This window comes from Esox lucius, chromosome 24 (assembly GCF_011004845.1).
Source record: "Esox lucius isolate fEsoLuc1 chromosome 24, fEsoLuc1.pri, whole genome shotgun sequence".
In the NCBI taxonomy this organism is placed as follows: Eukaryota; Metazoa; Chordata; class Actinopteri; order Esociformes; family Esocidae; genus Esox; species Esox lucius.
The window spans coordinates 18,317,730-18,344,067 of NC_047592.1; the positions used below are offsets into that span (position 1 = coordinate 18,317,730).

A 26,338-nucleotide genomic window follows, 5' to 3' on the forward strand; every position below is an offset into this window, starting at 1 on the left:
TTTAAGGCAAATATGTGTTGCAACATTTCTGTTGAGTAATAACCTTAAAAAGGGATTTTTTAAGCCTTTGCCTGTCATAATAACAGTTGTTAACAGAAAATTATTTAAAAAAACATTTATGAAAACGGTGTTGCATGGAAAATAAATATGCATAAATATAATATGCAAGTTAACAGATTTAGCTATGTTGTGTGTTTTTTAGGCATGTTGGTTAAAAAAGTAATCTGGCCCACGATGCTCTCTGGCATTTTCAGTGTGGCCACCCAGTGAATAATATTGCCCACCCCTGCCCTACATGGACACTGCTTGCGCTGGAGGTTTACGATGGTTGGGAGGTTTACGATGGTTGGGAGCTGGGCACCAGTGATGTGCTTGGTGGGCCTTCCGGTCAGCCACAGAGCATCTGCCAAACCACACTGTGGCACAATTCATCAGAATGCTCTTGACTGTGCTGTGGTAGAAAGTCACACGCTCCACCTCAGAGCCATCGATGAGAACTGGAGTGTGACTGCACCCTTTAGACTTCCACTTGCATTGAGGGCCAGGTTGTTGTCTGCGCACCATGCTACCATGCTCTTGACCTCCTCCCTGAATCTGACTCGTCATAGTCATTGATCAGGCTTACCACCGTGAGGTCATCTGCGAACTTGGCAATGGTGTTGGAACTGTGTACAGAAACCCAGTTGTAGGTGAAGAGGGAGTACAGGAGAGGGCTCAGCACACAGCCTTCTGGAACACCAATGTTCAGGATCAGAGTGGAGGAGGTGAAGTTGTCTAACATGACAGACACACTGGGGTCTGTTGGTTAGAATGTCCAAAGTCCAGTTGCAGATAGACGGGCTTATCCCCAGGTCATCGAGTTTGTTGACCAGCTTAGAGGGGATCACTGTGTTGAATGCTGAGCTAAAGTCTCACATAGGTGTTGGTTTTGTCCAGGTGGGTCAGGGCAGAGTGTAAAGCTGTGGAGATGGCCTACACTGTAGACCTTTTCAACTAGCAAGCAAACTGGTAATGATCCAGTGTTGGGGGGAGGCAGGACTTATGATGGGCCAGAACTAGTCTTTTGTAGCACTTCATGATCGTGGGGGTGAGTGCAACAGGTCAAACATCATTTAGGCTAGACGCAGACGACTGCTTCAGCACAATGGTTGTGGTCTTCAAGCACATTGGAAAAACCATCTGGGCCAGTTACGGATTGAAAATGTCAGTAAAGACCTCTGCCAGTTGCCCAGCAAATACTCTAAGCATATGCCTGGGGACGCCATCAGGACCAGCAGCCTTGCATGCTGGGGTGGACAGTCTGGATGGGCTGCAGGCCTGAAAACAGTGTTGCGTGCCTTTAGCGTTTGTCGGACCTCTCTGTTCATCAACAGCTTCTGGTCGGGGAAGGTCTTTATTTGTTTATATGTTGTGACATTGTTGATGCAGATGTTAATGTAATCCTGAACGGAAGAAGCATATGTTTTAATATCTGTAAGGGAGTCAATTTTGGCTTGAGTGGCAAACAAACTCCAGTCTGTGTTGAAGCTGGTTCTGTAGAAGAGAGTCTGACCCCTCTGGTCACACTTTGACTGACCTCACTGGTGGTTTCACACTTTTAATGAGCGGTAAATAGGAGTAGGAGCAGTGAAAGGTGATCAGACTGTCCCAAGTGGGGGAGGGAAATGGCTTTGTAACCCTCCTGAATGTTTGTATACACCTGGTCTAGTGTATTGTCTCCTCTGGTGGGGCAGGAGACATTTTGGTAGAATTTGGGAAAAACAGTATTCAAAATTGAGTAGTTGAAACTCAACCACAAAAACACCATCCGGAAGTGTTCTGTCCGCTGTTTGCTATTGGCAGCCTGCAGTTCCTTCATTGCTAGTTTGGCATAAGCATCCATGTGTATGTAGACTGCAATAACAACAATAGACGTAAACCCCCAAGGCAAGTAAAAAGGCCTTCACCTAATCATCAGGTACTCCAGATTGGTTGAGGAGTGACTCCCGGTTAAGTTACAGTTTTTTACAATCACTTTGGCACTTTGACATCATTTTTCAAAACTCTAGACACAAAACTCAAAATGGTCATCACTTGTAACACAGGCTGTCCAATGTTCAAAACATTGCATTGTGCATTCATATCTTTAAAGAAATCTTGCACTTGCACAATCATTGGTTTAAAAAACTAATTTATTGTGAAATACCATTGAAACATTAATTTAGATCAAACACACACAAGCAACCGATAGTTTCACTGTGTCATTGTTTGTACAGTCATTAAATATTGTAGTACAAAATAGGTGATACATGTTTCATTATGGTACAACATGTAAATACATCCCTGTAAAAGTACTGTAGTAGTAGAGGGAATACTACAGACACAGTGGAATCATTGAACAAAATCTGAAATGTATTGATGAAAAACAATTACAGTACAATCACAACATAGGTTTATTTGAATCAAAGCAAAATAATTAGCTACAAAATAGAAAAGAAAAGACAGTACTGTAAAACATCAAATGCAGTGTTCCTCAACTTGCTTGCTTGTACTGTAAAAAGCAAAACATAAGAGTGATTACTGTACTTCTATATTTTCATCACCTCTGTCTTGTGGATTTGGCCACAGGTTCTCATCTACATCACAACTGTTTTCATTAGCCAAACATCTTGGAAAAAACCTTCGGGCATGGCGAATCTAGGCCTGACACTGGTCTGCCGCGGTGGGCACGGAAGCCTAGGGCGCGGGCCCGGGTGGAGCCGCCGCGGGTGCAGATCTTGGTGGTAGTAGAAAATATTCAAACGAGAACTTTGAAGGCCAAAGTGGAGAAGGGTTCCATGTGAACAGCAGTTGAACATGGGTCAGTCGGTCCTAAGAGATGGGCGAACGCCGTTCAGAAGGGAGAGGCGATGGCCTCTGTCGCCCCCGGTCGATCGAAAGGGAGTCGAGTTCAGATCCCCGAATCCGGAGTGGTCTGGAGAAGAGTGACTTGTTCATGAGGGCGGCTATCTTAAACCTTCCATCTCCATGTGGAGAAAAACTCCTCAATCGGGTTAAGGAAAGGAGAGTATGGGGGTAAATACAGGGTGGTCAATTGTGCATGGGCCTGAAACCATGATTGCACCATATGAGCTTGGTGGAACCTGACATTATCCCACACAATAACATAGGTCACGCCATCAGCTCTACAGACCTGATCGAGCTCATCAAGGAAGGTTACAAGGAGAGCTGCATTATATGATCCAATACAAGGTCTGTGTCCCACAACACCATCTTCTGATATAGACGCGCACATGGTAATGTTGGCCCCACATTGTCCAGGTACTTGCATGTTGCCCGCTGGCCAATGAAATTTCGACCACTCCTCCTTGTCTTGGCCAGGTTAAAGCCTGCCTCATCCAAATATATGAATTTGTGATGGTTGTCATCAGCATCCAGCTCCATCACCCTCTAAAAATAAATTTTGGAATGAGATTTACTGATTACTGTACAATGTAGAATTTTTAGGGAATTTTATTACAACAGCCAGAACATACTCAGTCCTCATTTGCTTCAGTCTGTCTGTATTTCTTTCAAAAGGCACACGGTATAGTTGTTTTAAAGACACCTGGTGCCTTTTCAGCATGGTTGTATCATTGTAGCCGCTTCAGTCATTGTCATGCCATGATTTATGACATGGTCTACAACTATTGCTCGGATTTCATTGGACACTTGAAACCTTGTACTCATCATTAAGGGGGTTTTGAACCCCCTTTTGAATCCTGTGGGCTCACCACCCACAGGAGGGACCATAAGGGGCTGGTGCGGAGAGGATCGGGCGGCAGTCGAAGGCAGGGGCGTAGACAACCCGATCTCTGGACACGGAAACTAGGGACGTGGAACGTCACCTCGCTGGCGGGGAAGGAGCCTGAGATCGTGCGTGAGGTTGAGAGGTTCCGATTAGAGGTAGTCGGGATCACCTCTACGCACGGCTTGGGCTCTGGAACCACACTCCTTGAGAGAGGATGGACTCTTCACCACTCTGGAGTTGCCCATGGTGAGAGGTGGCGGGCTGGTGTGGGTTTGCTTATAGCTCCCCAGCTCTGCTGCCATGTGTTGGAGTTTACCCCGGTGAACGAGAGGGTCGTTTCCCTGCGCCTACGGGTCAGGGATAGGTCTCTCACTGTTGTTTGTGCCTATGGGCCGAATGGCAGTGCAGAGTACCCAACCTTCTTGGAGTCTCTGGGAGGGGTGCTGGAAAGTGCTCCGACTGGGGACTCTATCGTTCTACTGGGGGACTTCAACGCCCACGTGGGCAACGACAGTGACACCTGGAGGGGCGTGATTGGGAGGAACGGCCCCCCTGATCTGAACCCGAGCGGTGTTCAGTTATTGGACTTCTGTGCTAGTCACAGTTTGTCCATAACGAACACCATGTTCAAGCATAAGGGTGTCCATCAGTGCACGTGGCACCAGGACACCCTAGGCCGCAGGTCGATGATCGACTTTGTTGTCGTCTCATCTGACCTGCGGCCGTAAAACTCGGGTCTGGGAGGAGTTCGGTGAGTCCGTGGAGAAGGACTATCGGCTGGCCTCGAAGAGATTCTGGCAAACCATCCGGCGCCTCAGGAGAGGGAAACAGTGCCCTACCAACGCTGTTTACAGTAGAGGTGGGCAGCTGTTGACCTCAACTTGGGATGTCGTCGGGCGGTGAGGGCAGGAGTACTTCGAGGATCTCCTCAATCCCACTGTCACATCTTCCATTGAGGAAGCAGAGGATGAGGGCTCAGAGGTGGACTCGTCCATCACCCGGGCTGAAGTCACAGAGGTGGTCAAGAAACTCCTCGGTGGCAAGGCACTGGGGTTGGATGAGATCCGCCCTGAGTACCTCAAGTCTCTGGATGTTGTGGGGCTGTCTTGGTTGACACGCCTTTGCAACATCGCGTGGCGGTCGGGGACAGTGCCTCTGGGATGGCAGACCGGGGTGGTGGTCCCTCATTTGAATTCCATGAAGTCAAATCTTTAGACCTGTGCAGAGATCAATATGTACACAAAAGCAATACTCAGTACAAAAAGGGCAATACAATAATTAAATAAAAGCAGCTTTGATGTAAGGAGTTTTGCTTGAAATTACACTAACTTTTATTCTCTGTAGAGAACAAAACCTCATATTTTAGTGAGAAATAATGTCCCTTGATTGTTCCATCTTAAGAACGTATTATAACTGTCTCACAGGATAAGAGGCTCTGCTAAATAACCCAAAGAAAATGTAGATGAGTCGTTGGTTATGTTGCCTCTGACAGCCTGTGTTGTTGTGTCTGTGTTATTGTGACAGATATGGCTGTGACCGGTGAAAAATCTATAGGAGAGACATGCAAGTTCCCCTTCGTATTCAACGGGGACACGTATGACTCATGCACCAGTGATGGACGGGATGACGGAAAAACTGTGGTGTGCCACAACCAGCAGCTACGACGCAGATGGTAAATGGGTCTTCTGCCAAGACATTGGTGAGTAAAGGAAGGAAAAGCAATGAACGGAATGAAAACAATAAAACGTAGTCAGTAATAAGAACCACTCACAATTATTATAAGTATTATAAATTGTAACCGGTCGTGTAGACAGCATGTGTCACAAATCATCACTCAAAGCCTGGCTTCTGCCAGATGGACAGTACACCATAATTTGCCTCATGATCTCTTTTGGTTCCACTACAATATGATTTGTAGCCGGTGAGTATGATGAGAATGGCAATTATTTTTTTTTTATTGACCTTATGTAGTTTACTTGCAGTTTGCACAGATACTGGCTCTCAGTGTAGTTCTAGGTTTTTTGCTGCTGGAGTCCTCTCTGTACATTTTTTATTATATGAAGATTGTAGACATGAATGACAGATCAGCCAACGTTTTAAAAACCCTGCACATTATATTTTACATACAAACAAAATGTGGTCATAATAAAAATAAATTTACAAAATGGACGGTTTCAAGGTTACGTGTAGGCCCACAGTTTCAATTTAAGAAATATTTCCAATATAAACAATATAAAACAATATTACAACATACATTTGTATGAGTAATTATAAGCTTTAAAAATACCCACACACACACTACTGAGAAGTGATTATTGATCATTTGTATTGAGCATTTATACACCACATAAGAATTTTAAATTCCTTTTGTTGAGATATTGTTTATAGAAGTATTTATTTTATGACATCATCTATTCCAGGATAAGGGAGTGGGTTTGGGGGGAAATCCTGGTCATCCTCGGTAACCTGGTTCCCAGCATTCAACCCAAATTCCTCTCTGACCAAATAAACACCAGGAGATTTACAGATGTGATAGAATTATATCCTCCTTTTGTTATATTATTAAATGGAAATGTTCAATAGTTTGTTCTTTTCACTTTAAGGAAAAATGTCCACTCCAAAATGTCAGACTTTATTTGCCCTAACAAAAACTGAATCAAAACCTAGAAGACATGTCCATGGATTGTAATCTAGTAAATTTAAAATATTGAATTAAATATCTTCCCTCTCTTTCTGCTAGCTCATTTGAGGTTCTTCAATGGATTTTTCTCTGAAGACAAATTGACCTGGGAACAGAGTCAATTTGCCTGCATACATAAAGGAGGACACCTGGTCATCATAGAAAGTAAGCAGGAACAAGTATGGAGTAATAAACAGTAAGATAATGTATCATCATGTATGAAGTAATGAACGGTAAGATGATTTACCATTGGGTAATGTCATCAGATATGTCAACAGTAAAATCATCAGATATGGAGTAATGAGCAGTAGGATAATACACAATGAGGTATGGAATAATGATCAGTAAGATAATGTACCACAAGGTATGGAATAATGATCATTAAGATAATGTACAATGAGTTATGGAATAATGATCAGTAAGGTAGTGTACCATCTGGTATGCAGTAATTAACAGTAAGATAATGTACATGCATCCTACATAATAATATGTGTGAGTTAAATATCCAGCTGTTGATTTACATACATGGGTCTAATATGTTAAAGATATCCTACTGGTGTTTCCCTCTACATCATCTTTATCTCTCCTCCATAGGAGTTCATTAGAAAGAAAGTGGGAAACACTGACAGTAAATACTGGATTGAAATGGCAAACATTAAGGAGGAGGGAGTGTGGGTCTGGATGGACAATACAACTCTTAATAACAACATCTTGTAAGGACATGTTTAAGGCTTATCGGTAGTATTTACAGCTCTGGAAAAAATTTGGAGACCACTGCACCGTTTTCTTTCCTTTTGAGTTTTCTTTCTTTTCTTCTCAGGTGGGGATGACCAGAATATAAGAACAACCTCATCACTGGGCACTCTTCCTCATCACTGGATTGTTCCACATCGGTTGTCTCTTGGTCTGGATCATATTCTGTGTTGTCTTCAACTTCTGACACTTCCTCCATATGCACCTTAACTGTCAGTTTCCTGACATCTCTCCTCCTCAACAGTGTCGTGATCAAAGATATAATTCACATTCAGTTAATTGTTTGGTCATTGTGCTGCCACAGAATTAATTGTGAACTGGGCTTCAAAAGCTTTATATACCAGAGCTGCGAGAAAAGTTATATATATTATTAAATCCATATTGAAATTCTTTGTGAGAACCAACAGGTGTGGTTCCCACGGGGGAAAGATTCTATTGGGAAAAGGCTCCTGTGAGGGTTGCCATGGAAGCCAAGAAGGTGAGTGAGCTGTGTGTGTGTGTGTTTGTGTGCTCAAACACACATGCATGTGGGGGGCAGAGGCACATGCAGATGTATGGCGAGCTGACACTTGCCCCAGTACTTTTCAAAGTGGTGTTGCGCCGCCCCAACACTTTCAACACAGCTGATTATCGAATGTACTCAAAGTATTTACTATTACAGATGTGAAAAATAAATGTTAATTTCTTGCATACTCCAAATTTCAACCTGTTTACTATGGAGTTAGATATCTGACAAAAGGTTAACCTTTTTACGCGTGAGTTTCAAATATTCCTTACCGACCCCCCAGCCTGAGTTTTTTTGCGTGTGACTTCAGTACTCACTCCAGCATTTGAACTCACTCCAGCATTTGAACAGTCACCTTGCCAGGTAACACTACGTACATTGCATTGCAAGCTTCTCTCGTTAACTCGAATTCTAAGAGCTGCAAAAGTTGGTTGATGTATAACTGTAGCTAGCTAGCAAACGTCAGCTAACCGCTAGCAAATGTCAGCTAACCGCTAGCTAACAAAGCGTGACCAGTAATTCAGTGCAGTGAAAATGAATAAACTATATAAAAAGCATACAACGGGTAACGTAACTTCTAGAAGGTTTTTACTTGTACCTAGGCATGCTAATGGTGCGTTCTAAACAAGACGTTCTAATCACACCAATGTGATCGTACGCTTCAGGGACCACTCTAGCCTGATCACACTGGTGTGATCGTACGTGTCAAAGGGTTAAGTGTACATATTGTTGGGATTGTTAGAAAGTCCATCCGTAAATTGGTGATATGCAAAACATGAAACGTAAATGTGAAATTAGATTTGTGAAGGTACAAACCCCCTGTTACAAAGACGGACAAAAATAATTTGCTTGTACGGATCTAGTTTAACAATTGTAAAATACAGCATCACAATCTGGAGTTTGGGCAGTTTAATCTCATCCTCCCTAAAAACGTAACCGAAACTTAACGGGATGAGTGCATATATAACAAGCAGAGGCAGTGTGAACAAGAGGAAATCAGGGAAACTGGAAAACAAGACTCGAACAAAGGTGGGAAGAAATTGTAATCGTAAGAAGAAGCAAACGGAAAAAACGTGTTTGAACGAAGACATAAGATCGGATGCGAATATCCATTTAATGATTTTAGCATACATTTTTTCCACACATTAATATATTTTTTTCATACGATTGAATTTAGTTTTTTCATACTATGAAGTTTTTCATTTACAATGAAAAAGTCAATACATTTGAGAACAATTTGGCTCCATACAACCTGGCCCTAGAGGCAGAGCGTCGACCACGCCTCTCAACAACTCTTTGCCTAGTAACGCTAGTAATTGAGCACAGATCATTTTAGGCCATCATGCCATCCTCATGGAGTCTGTTTCTGATAGTTTGGTCAGAAACATGCACACCAGTAGCTTGCTGGAGGTCAATTTGTAGGGCTCTGGTAGTGCACCTCCTGTTCCTCCTTGTACAAAGGAGAAGACCTGCTGCTGGGTTGATGCCCTTCTACAGCTCTTTCCAGTTTTCCTTGTGTAATGACCTGTCTCCTGGTATTTACTCCATGATCTCTGTACTGGGAGACACAGCAAATCTTGTGAGAACACTTATGGATATGCCATCCTAGAGTAGCTGGACTACCTGTGCAACCTGAATGGGCGGCAGGGACCGCCTCATGCTACTAGATGTGACAAGGACACTAGCACAAAACGAGAGAAGAATCAGCCAGGAAGGATGAGGAGAAAGCAATTGTCTGTGGCCACCACCTGCAAAACCATTACCTTTTTTGGCGTTGTGTTACTGTTGCCTCCCCAGTGCACCTGTTGTCACTTTCATTTGCACCAAAACATGTGACATCGATTTACAATCACTTATGCTTCCTAACTGGACAGAATGATATCCCTGAAGTTTAATTGACTTGGTGTTACACTGTGATGATTATATGTTCTCTTAATTGACATCCTTCACGAAATTTAGCAAAAGTGAATGACAAAAAATAAACATCACAAACTATTTGTCATACTGTGCGATCAAACATGAGGCAAGTTCTTTACTTGAATTTGATCACAATTATTTGACAAAACATCATTTTCATTAGTACGATATTTCTACAAAGCATGGGTTTCAAATGTTTTGGCACCTCTACAACTTAACACAGTGTGAAAAATGCTTAATGGGCATAAACCAAAATGAACATCTAGGAAACTGCCCCAATTTTGTTTTATTAACTGGCGTAACAGAATTACTTTTACATTCTTACTCCACTTGAGTATGATATGAAGTTTTAATTGTAAAGTTATGCCTATAAAAAGCAGCTGGGTCACATATTGCTTACTACACATTCTTGATAAAAGCATAACATTATAGTTGAACATTATCATTTCTGCATGATGCAATGATAGATGTTAAGATCACCTGTTGGTCAAAGGAGAGACAAAGGTTAGTTGTCTTCTTAGCTTTCCTAAAGACAGATTACTGTAACTTGTTGGGTGGTTAAGAGTCAATGTGTGATACTTCAGATAGAGATCTCGTTTGAGAAACTGACCATGCAGCAGAGATGTATACACAGCATCAGCATATTGACCATGCTGCTGACCTGTAGACCCAGCATCAGGAGACTGACCATGCTGCTGACCTGTAGACCCAGCATCAGGAGACTGACCATGCTGCTGACCTGTAGACCCAGCATCAGGAGACTGACCATGCTGCTGACCTGTAGACCCAGCATCAGGAGACTGACCATGCTGCTGACCTGTAGACCCAGCATCAGGAGACTGACCATACTGCTGAACTGTAGACCCAGCATCAGGAGACTGACCATACTGCTGAACTGTAGACCCAGCATCAGGAGATTGACCATGCTGCTGACCTGTAGACCCACCATCAGGAGACTGACCATGCTGCTGACCTGTAGACCCAGCATCAGGAGACTGACCATGCTGCTGACCTGTAGACCCAGCATCAGGAGACTGACCATGCTGCTGACCTGTAGACCCAGCATCAGGAGACTGACCATACTGCTGAACTGTAGACCCAGCATCAGGAGATTGACCATGCTGCTGAACTGTAGACCCAGCATCAGGAGACTGAACCTGGGTAGATCCTTGGTCCTGTTGGGGGTCCTGGTTGGTTCTCTGGGGATGGATGGGCCTACAGGGAGAGTGACACTAATGAAGACACACATACAACATGTTACTGTATGAATCAACATAGGTTAGAGACAGGTGTACTCACCAGAATTGTATGTTACAAAAGGAAACTGTAAAGAGAAATATGCACTATTAGAGTATATGAAGTCATTCCTGCTTTTATCTAATGTTTTTTAGATTTTTCAAGTAAATATTATCCAAAAAGGAAACCTTTTCGCTGGACAAAGATAAATATTAGTAGAAATGCAGCAACAACCAGACCCACATACACTCCAGAATGGACTGATGTACAGGATTCAGGAACTATGTCAGGAGAGAAAACAATAATTAATTGTATTAATTATTTTGACACATATTTTGACAACATATTGTTAGATTCTGTCCAAGTTTGATCCATGAACAAAATAAATGCAACCAGAAGTCAGGGGAGATCCATCTTTATTCAGCATGAGTCTATGATGTTTCCCTTCGGTTTCTCATTTCTCTCTCTCTCCAATGATTACAAAGTGGACACAGTATTTATGTCCCAGCACATCCCCACCAATATCTGGCTGTCTTCCAATCACATACGTGTATTCTACATCCTAACCTTACATGGCCTAATAGTGTCCCTTCTTAAGTTTCTTGGCTCCACAGCTTATCAGGTTGTGTGAGGCCCCTCAGTAGTAGATACCAACTGCTTGTGATACGGTACCTCATATAGCACAAGATAACGAACCACTCCTCTAACAAGAGAATAGAACTAAAATACATGCATATCATCAGGTACAGACAGGTTTCCTCACAATGGTATGTGCCAACCTACGGTCCATGGGTCTATTCATAGGGTCTATGACAGTCAGATGGAAAACTCCTATCAGGAGGTATGGACAGGATGTGTGGAAATCATCAGAAATGGGGCATCACATTTCCTACCTAGTGTCCTTCGTACAGAGATCATTAATACTCTCATACATTGTGTAATTCAGCTACTTTTCATGCCCAATATCTATCAGTCCCCCCTTCACACATTAATGATTAACATTTAATAATTACATGTTGATAAAAATAGCAAAAATAAAATTACAGTCCAATTCCTAATGAACTGAAAAGGTCCAAACACTTTGGTTAAAAAACAATAAATAAAAATAATAAAAAGGATTATCTGGCCTATGAGGCTTTATTATTCCTGAAATGAAATGAAAATAAGATGCAATGAACACAGCTTGCCCTGGCACATAGCACTGTATGGTACTGCAATCACAATAACCATTGTGATCGATCTTTGTCATACACATCAAGTCCCAGGCTACTATCAGTCTAACCCGTGTCCAACAGAAACAGACCTAACATGACATATTAATGAAATGCATAATTCATTCACAATAAACCCTTTAAACAATCAAAGTCCCCCCTTGTCCATATCATGAGTCATGCGTCAACATCATACCAACAACCCAACATATCCTGAACGTAACACAACACTCAACTCCAATGAATGTACTAGTGACAGTTTCTACCTTTTGAAAAGGAATATGGCACTATTAAACATATCAGGACAGTTGTTGTAATTATGACTATTATGCAGCTTCATAAAAAGACAAGTATCAATGACCAATGTTTGGGTAGTGATCATATGTAGTCCTCTACCTGCCTTGTGAGGAATGAACATACATACATACATAAGATATCAAAATATCTGTCAATTTAGGAAAACTATTGATTGTTAAGAATGAAGCTGGATTCCCATCAAATGTCCTGTAGTTCTAGTCTTCAGTCTTCTCTGTCTTGCATCAGTGATGTAAAGTTCCAATATCAGCTATTGCAGTCAGTGTGATGTGGACCCACCAAATTGCCTGGTCGTTCTAATATGTCAGTGTAGGTGTGTAGTGGAGTAGTGAGTTTCCAAAACATCACTACTTCAAGATTAACACCACAACAGTGTCTTCTACTGTGATGGGATCATGTGACCTTTCCAGTCAACTGGCCCGTGGTACTCTGACCTGTAGTATGTGGAGTCCCTCTGGACTCTCCTCTCATCTTGCTGTCAATGATTCATCTGGAAATGGGATGTGAAGCCAAGTGATCTGACCCTGGCATCGTTCTGCCATGTGATTGGTCAGGAGGATTCGGAACAGATTCAACCAGTGTAGTTGTAGAAATCCTTCTTGAACATGTTGCTGGTACTCACACACTCAGTTGCCTGTGTCCAGTCAGTGACGTGATGTATCATCAAAAAAGGGGGTTGTGATGTCCTGATCTGTTGAAAGTATAACTGCAAAACAACGATTAGTGTGGTTCAACAGTCCATCTGACTTTCATCCACTTGGTCTGGTTCCGTCAACTCCCAACAATGAAGACAATAGATCAGTCTTGAAAACTTGGGGATCTCAGAAGTTCCATAGACAAGTTTCAAAAGTCCATGTCAAATTTCCTTTTCCATCTAGAACGGGCTTGGTTGATGTTTCATTCAATGTGCTATATTTATGCTGGATAGCACCTAGCAGTAGAATGAGATTCCGTTGTCTGATCAGACTTGACTATGCATAACCAAATCAAAAATGGTAAGATCTAATATATTCCACCATTAAAATGTTAGACCTTACAAATAAACAAATGAAAACAAATCCAAGGAATGGAAGATGTAAAACATAACAAATGCCAGTGCACCATTATAACTATGCAAACAGAAAAAAAACTAAATGTTCATGTAACTCCTTATAAGTACAATTTGATTTGCTTTGAGCCCTAAGCTCAACTATTTCCAATCATAATCAGTTATCATATCATACATCCCCCCTGCTTTCACTTCATTAAGTCAATGGAAAGCGACACCATGAGTGAAAGCAGAATCACGGCGAATACGGCCACAGGAGGCGCCATCCTGAACCCACACTGGCCATCATTTTGGGACGGACATGTAAAAATAAAGATTTGGTAATAGGGATGGATCTAGAATCCATTTGTTATGGAGTTTCGTACTGTATATTCATCAAAAACAACAAAGTGGAAATGTTATAAACACAAACATTCACTAACACAATCAAAGACATCAATGTGCAACACAGTCTTGTGCGAAGGAATTATAAACCATATAACCCATTGACACATTTTGTCTTACAGAGCTAAACAGCTCTAAATTGGCTATCATGCATTTATAATATCCTGAAGTTTCTTGGCACATGCCTAACTAAATTGGTTAGCCCACTAGGGGATATGCTGAGCAACTAAATTGTAGGAGAGAAAAACTCCAGCCCAAGTTCCAGTGGTACATCTACTGCAACCACCAGGGCAATTGTATTAGCATAACTACAGCACCCAAATTTAGCATTTTTAAAGGCAACGACCAAACTACCTTGTGACAAACAATGTCTTAATTAACCTTCTACATTTAAGTAAAATTCTCCAACTTTGATTCATTTTCATTCCAAATAGTGGCGGTCAGCCAAAAACTAAATCACAACTTATATTTTGACCACATCTGTGGTTCTATTGACATCAGAATTACTCTATCATCAACAATGGAGGATGACTTTTGGTCTCCACCCTCACTGTAGTCCATAAATTCCTATATTAAAGCTATTGAGTGGAAAATGGGTCTAACCTTTACCTAATGTTTGACTATCCCAAAACTGAATATGCCTATTTTGAGGAAATAACCACAGTTGAGACCAGTCTTAACACTCAATTTGAACCCTTAGTAATAGGCTGCCCTGATTTAATGGGAGAGGTTGTTTGGGGTCATCCTAGGGGTCTGCCCTCCTTCCTGGAGCCTTTGACTTTTCCCACTTATAGTTAGCCATGAATAAAGGCAAAATTAATTATTTAAAATGTGTATGAAATTTAGGTTTATATGTATTAAAAATCTGTACATGGTCCTCAGACTGTCAGTAGCAACATATGTTATTCTCTCAACCTAGCCACTATCCTTTAAATGAAGGTTCAGATTTATTGTCTTACTCATCTCTAGTATTGTGTGCAGTTTGTAAAAATATGCTTGTCATATCTATACAATTACTTAACATTCTTTTGGACATTCCAAAACATTGATAAAAATTATGACTAAACCGAAAACAGACATGACCACCCAAGTAAACCTATGTCTTCTAACATAGGGCAGTGTGTGGGGGAATTGGCTCAAGCACTCCTCCCCCCTGTGCTGCTCTTAGAACCCAGGATGAGTCTATTTTTGTCAGTCAACCTATGTAGAACTGAGTATTTAACTTTTGTTCTTTAAAAAACATATGTCATCTCAGTAACTAGAGAACAAATTAAACGGTTCCTAATTAACCAAAGCAAATTCAGAATAAAATATACAATTTTATTGTAGGGGAAAAACTCGCTTTTGGCGGTTTTCACCCTTTTTGTCCTAATTTCACATGAGACTGTAATCTCAATCTTTTGTCTAAAACCAATTTATAACATATATTAGAACCAAATTCAGTGCACATGGAAAGCCACGTGTCTATTTAAAAAAATTATTACCCTATGTGTATTGTTTCCCTCTCACCAGTTGTCCTGTGACAAGGCAGAGAGAGAGAGACAACACACATGCATTCCAACTTGGGGGAAACCCTCTGTAAAGGCTTATGGCTGTTTTGGATTTATATTCAGTCCTCATGGGACACAGCGTGTCTTCTTAACATTAAAGATTATCACCATGTGGATTCTTCATTCTATCACTGATATAATATATAAGGAAAGAGAAAACACAATATTTTAACCTTTTGTAAGAAAACCATGAGACTATTTTACTAGATTACAAAATCATCATTGTACCAATTTCTAATTTATCACAAGGGTTAGATGTACCCTCGTGTTAAAGCCTGTAGTGAGACCCTCCTTGAGGCCTTACGGTTTTAAACATTATCATCAATGCAATAAATACGTTTGATTTAAATTTACATAGTGAACATGACAAAGCACAACAAAACAGGCTATTCCTTGAATACCTATTAAAACATGTTCAAGCATGACAGAACAAAACAGGCTATTTCCAGTGCTTATTAAAACATGCTATATACCATCAAAGTGCTTTCAAACTAATATTAACTTGAATAAGCATGGTCATTATCAAGGGAAGTGATCAGGTTTCCTTGATAAGTTCCAGCTCTACTCAATATTTAGGTATGATACATTTTTGGAAACACATTTAAAACTCTTAATCAATGATTATTAGCTCACGTCAGTTCCCGGTATCACCAGGAAATCCTCTGTCTTTGATTCCTGAATTCCATACATGGGAGAACTTTCCTTGCTGCTGATCGGAATGTGGGTAGAATGTCTCATGTTCCAACTGTCTGTGCATCCTGTCTTTTTCTTTTGGTTCTTCTTCTTCTTGCGACACTCATCCTGCCAATGTCCAATGATTCCACAATAGTGACATGATCCTGATTTCTTTTTTAATGGGCTTTGAGTGTCTTTAGATGTTGTTCCTGCTTTCAACGTTTCCAGTTCCTTTTTCCAACTTATCCAGTTCAGCCATTTGTTCAGCCAACGCCCGAACACATTCTTTCTCATTCTATCTTTGAGGAATTTATCAATCCATTCTTCAATTTCTGATAACACAATCAACGACCATTGTGTTTTTTGTAATTCATCAGGCATTCTTTGAATTTCTTCCCATATTTTCTGTATATCAAAAAAACTCCAAAAATCTTCTTCTGGAACAATGGCATATTTTTTAATTATCTCTTGGTGACAGTTATCTATTTTCTAACTCTTTTTGATCTCATAGGCCAAGGATTTCACCATTTTCTAAATTACAACGGGAGGGCTGCAGTCCCTGTATTTACCACGTTGTTTAAAGACGTCTTTTTCTTCCCCTTACTTGTACAAGATTTAAATTATTACTACATACGCATCAACCTGCTATCCAAATAACAAGGACTTCTAGATGAATACCGAAGCTTTGCACTAAACAGTGGCCTATATTAGGACTTTACACATGTGTCACTTACTACTCAGTCTAGTAAGTACTTCCCATCATAACAAGGAAGATTTATCAAGGACTTCTAGATGGCTTAACGAAGATTTATCTTCTTCTGTGGAATCTCTGGACTAAGACTAAGAACACATCTTTCAGTGTCAACGTAAGTCTTGCGTGTCCTCACCACAGGTTTCCATTGCCTAAAAAAACGATATTTCTAGGTCTTCTTGTTCCAGATGTGTTAATCTGGATACTCATGCTGATTTAACTGACTTGTTCTTTTAGAGTGGTTTGACTCACCATTCAGAGTGCAAATCCATCTATCCGGGTCACGGCACCATACTGTTAGATTCTGTCCAAGTTTGATCCATGAACAAAATAAATGCAACCAGAAGTCAGGGGAGATCCATCTTTATTCAGCATGAGTCTATGATGTTTCCCTTCGGTTTCTCATTTCTCTCTCTCTCCAATGATTACAAAGTGGACACAGTATTTATGTCCCAGCACATCCCCACCAATATCTGGCTGTCTTCCAATCACATACGTGTATTCTACATCCTAACCTTACATGGCCTAATAGTGTCCCTTCTTAAGTTTCTTGGCTCCACAGCTTATCAGGTTGTGTGAGGCCCCTCAGTAGTAGATACCAACTGCTTGTGATACGGTACCTCATATAGCACAAGATAACGAACCACTCCTCTAACAAGAGAATAGAACTAAAATACATGCATATCATCAGGTACAGACAGGTTTCCTCACAATGGTATGTGCCAACCTACGGTCCATGGGTCTATTCATAGGGTCTATGACAGTCAGATGGAAAACTCCTATCAGGAGGTATGGACAGGATGTGTGGAAATCATCAGAAATGGGGCATCACATTTCCTACCTAGTGTCCTTCGTACAGAGATCATTAATACTCTCATACATTGTGTAATTCAGCTACTTTTCATGCCCAATATCTATCAATATCCAAATCACAGACTACCACAGATGTAAAAGTACTTTGATCATCATTCAATGTTACCATTACATTACAAATCAAAGACTACCACTGTGGTAAAGGCATTGTGATCATAAAATCATGTTAACATTACATTATAATGTAATGTTACATGACATTAAAAATCAATCACTACCTCCTTGTGTAGGTACTGTGATTATAATATAATGCTGACATAACCGTACAAATCCGTAGCTTTATCTGATGTAAAGATTCTGTGGTCATAATAACATTATGTAAACAATACAAATTCCTGACTACCACTTATGTAAAGGTACTGTGATATTAATATGATGTTAACATTACATACTGTAACAAATCACTAACTACCATTGATGTATAGATATTGTGATAATATAATGGCAACATTACATTATAAATCAATGACTACCTCTGATGTATAGATATTGTGATAATATAATGTTAACATTACATTATAAATCACTGCCTAACTCTGATGTACAGTATTTCACTTCTCTTATATCACCGATCAGCCATAACATTATGACCACCTGCCTATTGTGTAAGTCCCCCATTTGTCGCCAAAATCTGCCCTGACCCATCAAGGCATGGACTCCACTAGACCTCTGAAGGTGTGCTGTGGAATCTGGCACCAAGTCGTTAGCAACAGGTCTTTAAAGTCCTGTAAGTTTCAAGGTGGGGCCTCCATGGATCGGACATATTTGTCCAACACACCCCACAGATGCTCGATTGGCTTGAGATCAACCAAGTCAACATTTTGACGTCCTTGTTGTGTTCACAAAGCAATCCTGAACCATTTTTGCTTTGTGCCAGGGCACATTATCCTGCTGAAAGAGGTCAATGCCATCAGGGAATACCGTTGCCATGAAAGGGTGCACAACATGGTCTGTAACAATGCTCAGGTAGGTGGTACGTGTCAAAGTAACATCCACATGAATGGCAGGACCCAAGGTTTCCCAGGAGAACATTGCCCAAAGCATCACACTGCTTCCGCCGGCTCCTTCCCATTGTGCATCCTGGTGCCATGTGTTCTCCAGGTAAGCGATGCTCATGCACCCGGCCATTCATGTGATGTAAAAGACAAGGCCATCTTCTTCCATTGCTCCGTGGTCCAGTTCTGATGCCCACGAGCCCATTGTAGGTGCTTTTGGCAGTGGACAGGGGTCAACTTGGGCACCCTGACTGGTCTGCAGCTACTCAGCCCCATATGCAACAGACTGCAATGCTCTGTGTGTTCGGACACCTTTCTATCAGTACCAGCATTAACTTTTTCAGCAACTTGAGCTACATTAGCTCATCTGTTGGATCGGACCACACAAGCCAACCTTCGCTCCCCACGAGCATCAGTGATCCTTTGGCGCCATTGACCTGTTGCCGGTTTACCGCTTTTCCTTCCTTTGACCACTTTTGATAGGTACTGACCACTGCAGACCGGGAACACCCCACAAGGGCTGCAGTCTTGGAGACGCTCTGACCCAGTTGTTTAGCCATCACAATTTGGCCCAAGTGTAACCACCACTCTGTAGTTTAATTTTCTGTCCAGTCTGTATAGTCTGATATGTCACACTGCAGATTAACAGTCTCTCCAGAGTAGAGGAGACCATGAGGAGAGACTCTAACTGAGGCTGTTGGTAGAGCTGTTGAAACTTAAACATAAATGAAAAGAAATACAGTCACGGCAAAAGTACGGTCTTACCTTTATTTAATACTGTAACTAATGCAAAAGAAAAATACTGACACAGAAGAAAAGGACACATTGAAAAATCTAAGGATTATGTGGATATTGAATATAAGTTGGATTCTAAGGGATCTTACCAGCAACACTGATAGGGTGGTAAGGACTAAGATATGATGATTTGGGCCAACCTGTCCTCATCCCCTGACACTGGTACTGACCAGCCTGGTCTGGGAGAGAGGTGATGGTGATGGTTTTACTGGTCTCACTGGGAAGGTGTTTGTAGTCTCTGTACCAGACATAAGACCAGTCTGTGTATTCTGGTATGTAACACTGTAGAGTGACTTTTTCTTCTGTGCACAGTGGCTTTTGCGGAGAGACAATGCTTACTGAGGCCCAGGGCATATCTGTGAAAACAACAAACATTAATGTAACTACATCAGTTCTTGTATTTTTTTTTTGTCAACCATTCAGAGGCCAACATCCACAATGTCAGGATAACATATTGTTCTCCAAGTTCACAAATCAATAACAATGTTACAGAATATAAGGTATAAATTGGCTGAATGGTATCTTTAACCAATAGCCAAAACTTTAACAATGGCAAGAACTTTCCTTCATTTAAATACCTTGAAACAGTGTATAAAACTGTGACCTACTGGTCAAGCAGTATTCTGTAAACCATTGCATGAGAGTGATAAATTCCATCGCTCACAAACTATAGCAACTCCCAGACGTTAAGTTCATTTGTATGTTTGGATTTGATTTGACAAAACTATCAAATACATTCACAAATACGTTAATTGTGCTCATCCTACACTATAAAGATTCAGTTCTAAATGTGTCTTATTTTTCTATGTACTGCCTGCAAATATTGTAATACCCACTTTTCTGACATGTCCATATTATGTCCTTGATACATTTTTAGCTGTTTCTGCTTGTCCACCTCCTGTATGCCACTATGTGTGGAGTTCACAGACACAGCTTTTTCAACCCTAGTAGACTTATCAGTGGACATGGTAAACATATATATATACATTATCACGGCTGTGCTGAATCATAGAGACAGAGGTATAATCAAATGAATTAATTTCTACATTACATTGAGCTTGACCACAGTAGATGAGGGTATTCAGCACTATAACAAAGACATAGAAAGTTATTAAAATACAGTAGTAACACAGTAATGTAAAATGTGTTGTAGTAAGAGAGTAGTCATATTAACGATAGTGTATATTTTGCTCATATTACACATAAAAACACAAATACAAAGTCAGTACTCACAGAGTAGCTCAAAGAGCCAGGAGTGATCCATTCTTTCTTGGTGAGTAACTCTCTGACCAACAGTTCTTCTTAAAAAGCCCTCAACTTCAAACATGATGTAATAGGAAAACGTCATTATGTGACGTCAGAAGTAAGAAGATGCTTTGGTCTTAAATTCAATTCCGTCAATGAGAAAGAAAAACATAATATATTTTTTGAAACATTTCAGCTGTACCATTTTTATCAATTCATTGCAAAGATCAATATCATATAGCAGAATTTCATGTCAACAATTTGCAGTCAGGGATAAAAAAATCTTTTTTCAATATATTGTAGTTAATGGGAAAACATTTCTGTCACAAACTTGACAAGAGTAACAGCTTCAGCCTCTCTTCATTAGTGCCATAACTAAACGACACAGGCATATAGATGAAAATGTCAGATGGGGGGCAAGTCTAGTCCCATGTCTTGATGGGTAAAACTCCACACAGTTCACTATATTTTCTTTAAATGTAAACAAATATAGATTTTTACAGAGTTTAAAAGAGAACCTGTCAGTGTGCTAGAAGGGAATAGATGGTTTCAATGTACTCTTGTTGCAGTAATTCACCTCCAGAAGGTGGGGGCACATTGGAACATCCCCTTGGAATTGTGATGTGTACATTATAGAATTGTGTTACGGTGGTGTGGTGCAAACACCTCTCCACCATCAGTGTCGGGCCGATGCCCCAGGAAGAACCACTGGGCCCAGGTCTGGAGAATCGTCCTTGAATGCAGCCCAGTTGCTATACCTAAATGACTTAAAGGGTCCCTAGGAAGACTAAATGGTCTCTAGGAAAGCAGCTCCGGGCAGCTGAGAGTGTCAATGTAATTTTGGATATTATGTGTTGTGTGGATGCTCAATTTGTTGCATTAATGATAATTTACCAATTATTGCACTGAATTAAATGGCACAGGGTGACAAACATCATGTCTTGTCTTTTGTTTTCCAGAAATCAAAGGATGACATTTTAAAGGTTATTATGGGCTGCTTCGTTCTACATGATGACATTCTGATTAGATCACAGCTTTTTATTTTCCTACAGACAAAAAGAGAGTCATGCATAGAAATCATTAATGTCTGAGTGTTACATCCTCACATCAGTGTTTATTTTCAGACCAACTTCTCTTTTTGTTTTGCACCATGACCACAGACTGGTTGGTTCCAGTTGAGGCCAGATTTGGTTGAGGCCAGATTTGTGGAGTTCTTGTGATATTATGGTCACATGCACACAATAACCATTATTTGCCATAAAGGCCTGAAAGCCTTCAAAGTTACCATTGGCCTTACCTGGTCATCCAGTTTGGAGGGTCGGTCTGATCTATGAAAGGTCTGGGTGGTGCCCTACTCTTTCCACTTCTTCAACCTTTAGTCAGTGGCTGTGTTAGCTTTCTCCGAACCTTAGCCGCGGAGCCCCACCACCACCCCCCCATCGCAAAATGGGGGAAACTATCCCATTCTGGCAACGCTGGCTACACTCCCATGGTCACATATTTGTCAATCATTCAAATGCATTATGGAATCATAAGAAATAGATGTTTATCACTTCAATGGCAACTAAATAGTATGTAGAAAATGTATCAAAATATTATTATTCTGCTTGCTCTAATTCTTTCAACAATAAGATCAACTTTTTTGGGGGACCCTGTGATTGGCTGCCAGGGGTGCCTTGCATCCATCACACCCATTAAAGCTCCACCTCTGCCTTATGTTAGGGTCTGCCTTAAGTGAAGTTATGTGTAGTCTGCTTTTGCCTTGAACAATATGGGACAATGGGGTTGGCTAACAACTGCACATGGAACAGTTACTATGAAGCAATATTTTGCACTTTATTAGCAGGATTTGCACAGAGCATGTTGCACATTGCATATTTACACATTTTCCATGAAGCATTTAGTGACAATTTATTGAAGATTGAGAGTATACTAGTTGAGCAGTGATTGATTGTCTTTCGGCAGGTTGAGTACTCAGTGCCAGCTGAAAGGGAGAGCAGCGGTAGATTTAGCTCAAAGGATATTACTGTGTGTATGTTAGGTAATAACTGACAACAGAACAGTTAGGTCAGGTTCTGTTTGAATATATCCTGTAACATTTACTTGTCTAGGTGCATATATATGTCGTAGTAGGAATGTGCTAGGGCAATAGTTGAACACTGTTTAAATTGTTTGTTTAATCACTTACCTGTCCTGTCTTGTTTCTGCTCCAGGGTGTTCGGCCAAATGAGTCTCCTTCTTCTTCTTGGTTAAGTTTATTGGCGAATCGCAACCAACTGAAAGATGCATACACCGCCACCTACTGTACCGGAGTGTGAGGCCGGTCAAGGCAATTTGTGCACCCATACCTGTATCCTTAATAAATTGTAACACCACCCACGACACCATCCCTTCACCACTCCCATCCCCAATACCCCACCCATTCCCCATTCCTTTCTGTCTGACCCGTTCATACAACCTTTCTCTGTCCTCATCAAACCTCTCCCAGTGAAACAACACATACTCCACTGTTTCCTCCAACATACAAATCAGTCTCGTTTTTCCCTTTCATCTTCAACGTTGCATTCATCCCTGTGTGTCCAAACCTCAATCTACACCAAATCACCTCTTCTCTCCTACAGCCCCTATTCTGCACTTCCCCCCTAACTGACCTCTGCACCCCATAATACCCTCTCCCTTTCCTACACTCGTCCCACTATTCCTGCCAGCCTCCCATCCCCACACTCTTTATCTTTGTCTTTCTGAACTGCCCACCTCGCCACCCTATCCACCTCTTCATTTCCTTCAATAGAGTCTCCTGGTGTATGAACACTGAGATAAACGTTCCGGGAGAGACCAAGTGGAAGGATAGGAGAGGGGGGTGATTTGCTTTTTATTTATGTATATTAATTGTAATTATGTTTTATGTGTTTGTTAGGTGGTGAACAGCGTGGAGTGTATGATCATATATATTATGCATTAAATAATATTCTATATGTTGTCTAAGGTGCTTTAGTCAGGTGAGATATTGTGAGAACACCGACTAATTGAACAATCCAATGGAGTAGAACTGGAACACAGTATGGAAGCCAGCAGTCGGGGTTGTTAATGCATATTCAGTTAATGCGTAGAACTCCGCTGGCAGATGTTCAAATGAACGAAACAACTGTTCAATGGAACGATAAAACTGACCGAGTCAGTCGTTCACAGGTCTTATTACTGAGGCAAAGCAAAGGATCAGTGTACAATTTAATCAGTTTTATCATTACAATCTAAAATCAACTACTACATTAACTCATTTAGCTTTGCTAGGTAGACACACCCTTCAATGTATATATCAGCTTGTAACCAACATTACAGTGAGAAGAGAGTGACTGAGCTGAGATTGAGTTTATGTAAGGAAGACCAGGTCCGTACCCTCATGAACAAGACTTTCTAATGCTGCAATAAATAATATACTTTCTCTCTCCCTTGACAAACGGGTATGCTAATTATTACAACCACTATACCATGTGTCTAATTATCTGTTACAAACATCATTCACAATGCTATTGTCTTGATCTATATTTCTTTGCAAACGTAAAACTAATAGAATATTCCGTGGTTGGGAAGATCTCTGCTGCCAGGTGTTCAAATGTAAAAAACAACTGTTCAATTGAATGATAAAACTGACCGAGTTAATCGTTCACTAGTCTTTTTACTTATGCAAAGGCAACGACTCCGTGCTTGATACAATTGAACGAGTCAATAGAAAAAAGGACTTGTGAGTCCCGAGTCACTAAAAATAGTTATTCAAAATGAACTAATCATTCGTAAACTGCACATCACTAGTGTTTGGTTAGGTCTCACTTCCTGGGTTGATACCTGTCTGTATGTAAAATTAGTGTTTTTGAATAAAAACTCCACACCATTGCTTTGGCCTCTTTGTTTACTGCATCATCCAGCTACTACAGAGTCATTCCAACAAGGTGTGAGTGTGTGTGTGGGCTTTGAAGTGTAGTGAGACACACACACTCACACCCTGTCCACTTTTTACTTTGCAGACTACAAATCCAAAAATGAGTCATACAGCGACAGGGTGAGATGTATTCCATGTAACCATGTCACATGAGTGATCTCATTTTTCTCCTGAGTATGGTAGTTGCGATAACTGTGACACAAGACCAGCAAGTTGTAGGGGGTGTATGCTGCCGGTGAAGCCACCGCCCTGAAATTAGTTTCTTTCTTTACATTTAAAATGTAATTAGCACTCCCAGTAATAAGTACAGTAGTATCATACTATCTGTTTAAAATAATTTTAAGTTGAAACAAGCTATTTCCAGATGTCACAGGTAAAGCAACACCCAGAGCAAGCCTGCAGCCAAATACAGACAATTGTATTTGTAGATATTGTCCAAGAGTAGTAGAATGTCTCTTTAAAAAGTCCCTAGAATTTAGCTTCTGGGGATCTCCATACACTTTAAGGAAGTGGAGTTTTATGGTTGGATTCAGCATACTTGTCCCTATAAGCACAATATTTTAGTATAAATCTAAGTTCTGTGTACTGGATTATATGGGATGAGGAGATATTATTGTTCATTTTGCCAAGTTAGTTAGTGTGAGGAGACACACTGAATGACTCAAACAATTGGCATCTTGCCAAATTAATGAAAGCAATCCTAGCAAAACTGTCAATGGAGGTGAGGCTTTTATTTTATGAAAATAACAATCTAAACTCAGAATGATGTACTGTAAGTGAAAGCATATAGACACAAAAACCTGAAAACAATAACTTAATTACATAATTCAGCAGAATGAAAATCCCATTGAATGACATCAAACTCAGTAAATCCTATACTATTTAGAATCTCAAAATCATAGTACTGCTTGTTCAGCTCACAGTGATTTAACCCAGTAAGAATCACAAGGATGATTCAGTCTGTTTGACTACATCATCACATTGTAACTTTTCTTCAGGAGATTTGACTGTTGAACACAAACCTACAGGAACATAATGGAAGGAGATACGAATTAGAATTAGCCTGACTCCTGGTACCACAATAGTGGGACCATCTTCTATTTGGAAGTTAGGAAGGCAGAGTCATTGCACATGTTCTCAAAATGTCTAAAACCCTATAATTTTAAGGAAAATCTAAAATTAATATACTAACTGTAGGTCAGTTGTCTGCAGACATGAATAAAATGTAAAAAATAAAAACGTGATGAAAGTCTTCACCTCCAGCCCTGCAATATTTCACCATCAGTATGATGGACACCAGTAGAAATGGAGACACCACCTGTAGACCACACAGCAGTCTGGACAGAGAGATGGAGACCAGAGAACCTGGAGGGAGTATTAAAATAGAAATGTTACCATAATGACAAAACCATATCTCCTCTCACCTGGCACAGTAACTGACATGAAATAGTATAACATAATTATTCAATACCAGTTTTTCGCAAACCTCTCCTTGAGGACCTCCAGCCACATAATCACTGTAATCTAGTTAGAAAAATAGTGGGTTTAACTGTTGATGGTCTGGGTAATTAGGTGACTATTTGAATCAGAGTTCATAGTTCTGCAATACCATCCATCCATCATCTTCCACTTATCCGGGGCCGGGTCGCGGGGGCAGCAGTCTAAGCAGGGATGCCCAGACTTCCCTCTCCCCAGACAC

At 40.7% G+C, this 26,338-nt stretch overlaps 1 protein-coding gene across 1 annotated transcript; it reads right to left on the reverse strand.

Annotated features, from left to right (window-relative positions):
- Positions 1 to 291: 291 nt before the first annotated feature.
- LOC117593993 lies at positions 292 to 20,807 on the reverse strand. The gene is made up of 9 exons (XM_034290824.1): positions 20,691 to 20,807; positions 20,509 to 20,544; positions 19,547 to 19,813; positions 11,049 to 11,141; positions 10,924 to 10,948; positions 10,689 to 10,839; positions 10,255 to 10,636; positions 600 to 774; positions 292 to 403 (listed from the first exon to the last, which is right to left on the reverse strand). The coding sequence occupies exons 1-9, from the start codon at positions 20,803 to 20,805 to the stop codon at positions 292 to 294; spliced, it is 1,356 nt and encodes a 451-aa protein (XP_034146715.1). The 5' UTR covers positions 20,806 to 20,807.
- Between the last annotated feature and the right edge of the window lie 5,531 nt (positions 20,808 to 26,338).

Excerpts from the sequence above, each read along its gene's own strand:
- LOC117593993 (XM_034290824.1), bottom strand. The coding sequence starts at position 20,805 with ATGACGTTTTCCTATTACATCATGTTTGAAGTTGAGGGCTTTTTAAGA. Across the intron at positions 19,814-20,508 it reads CTACTGTGGTCAAGCTCAAT|ATATGCCCTGGGCCTCAGTA; the intron begins GTAATGTAGAAA and ends TTGTTTTCACAG. Across the intron at positions 11,142-19,546 it reads CCACCCTATCAGTGTTGCTG|TTCCTGAATCCTGTACATCA; the intron begins GTAAGATCCCTT and ends CTCCTGACATAG.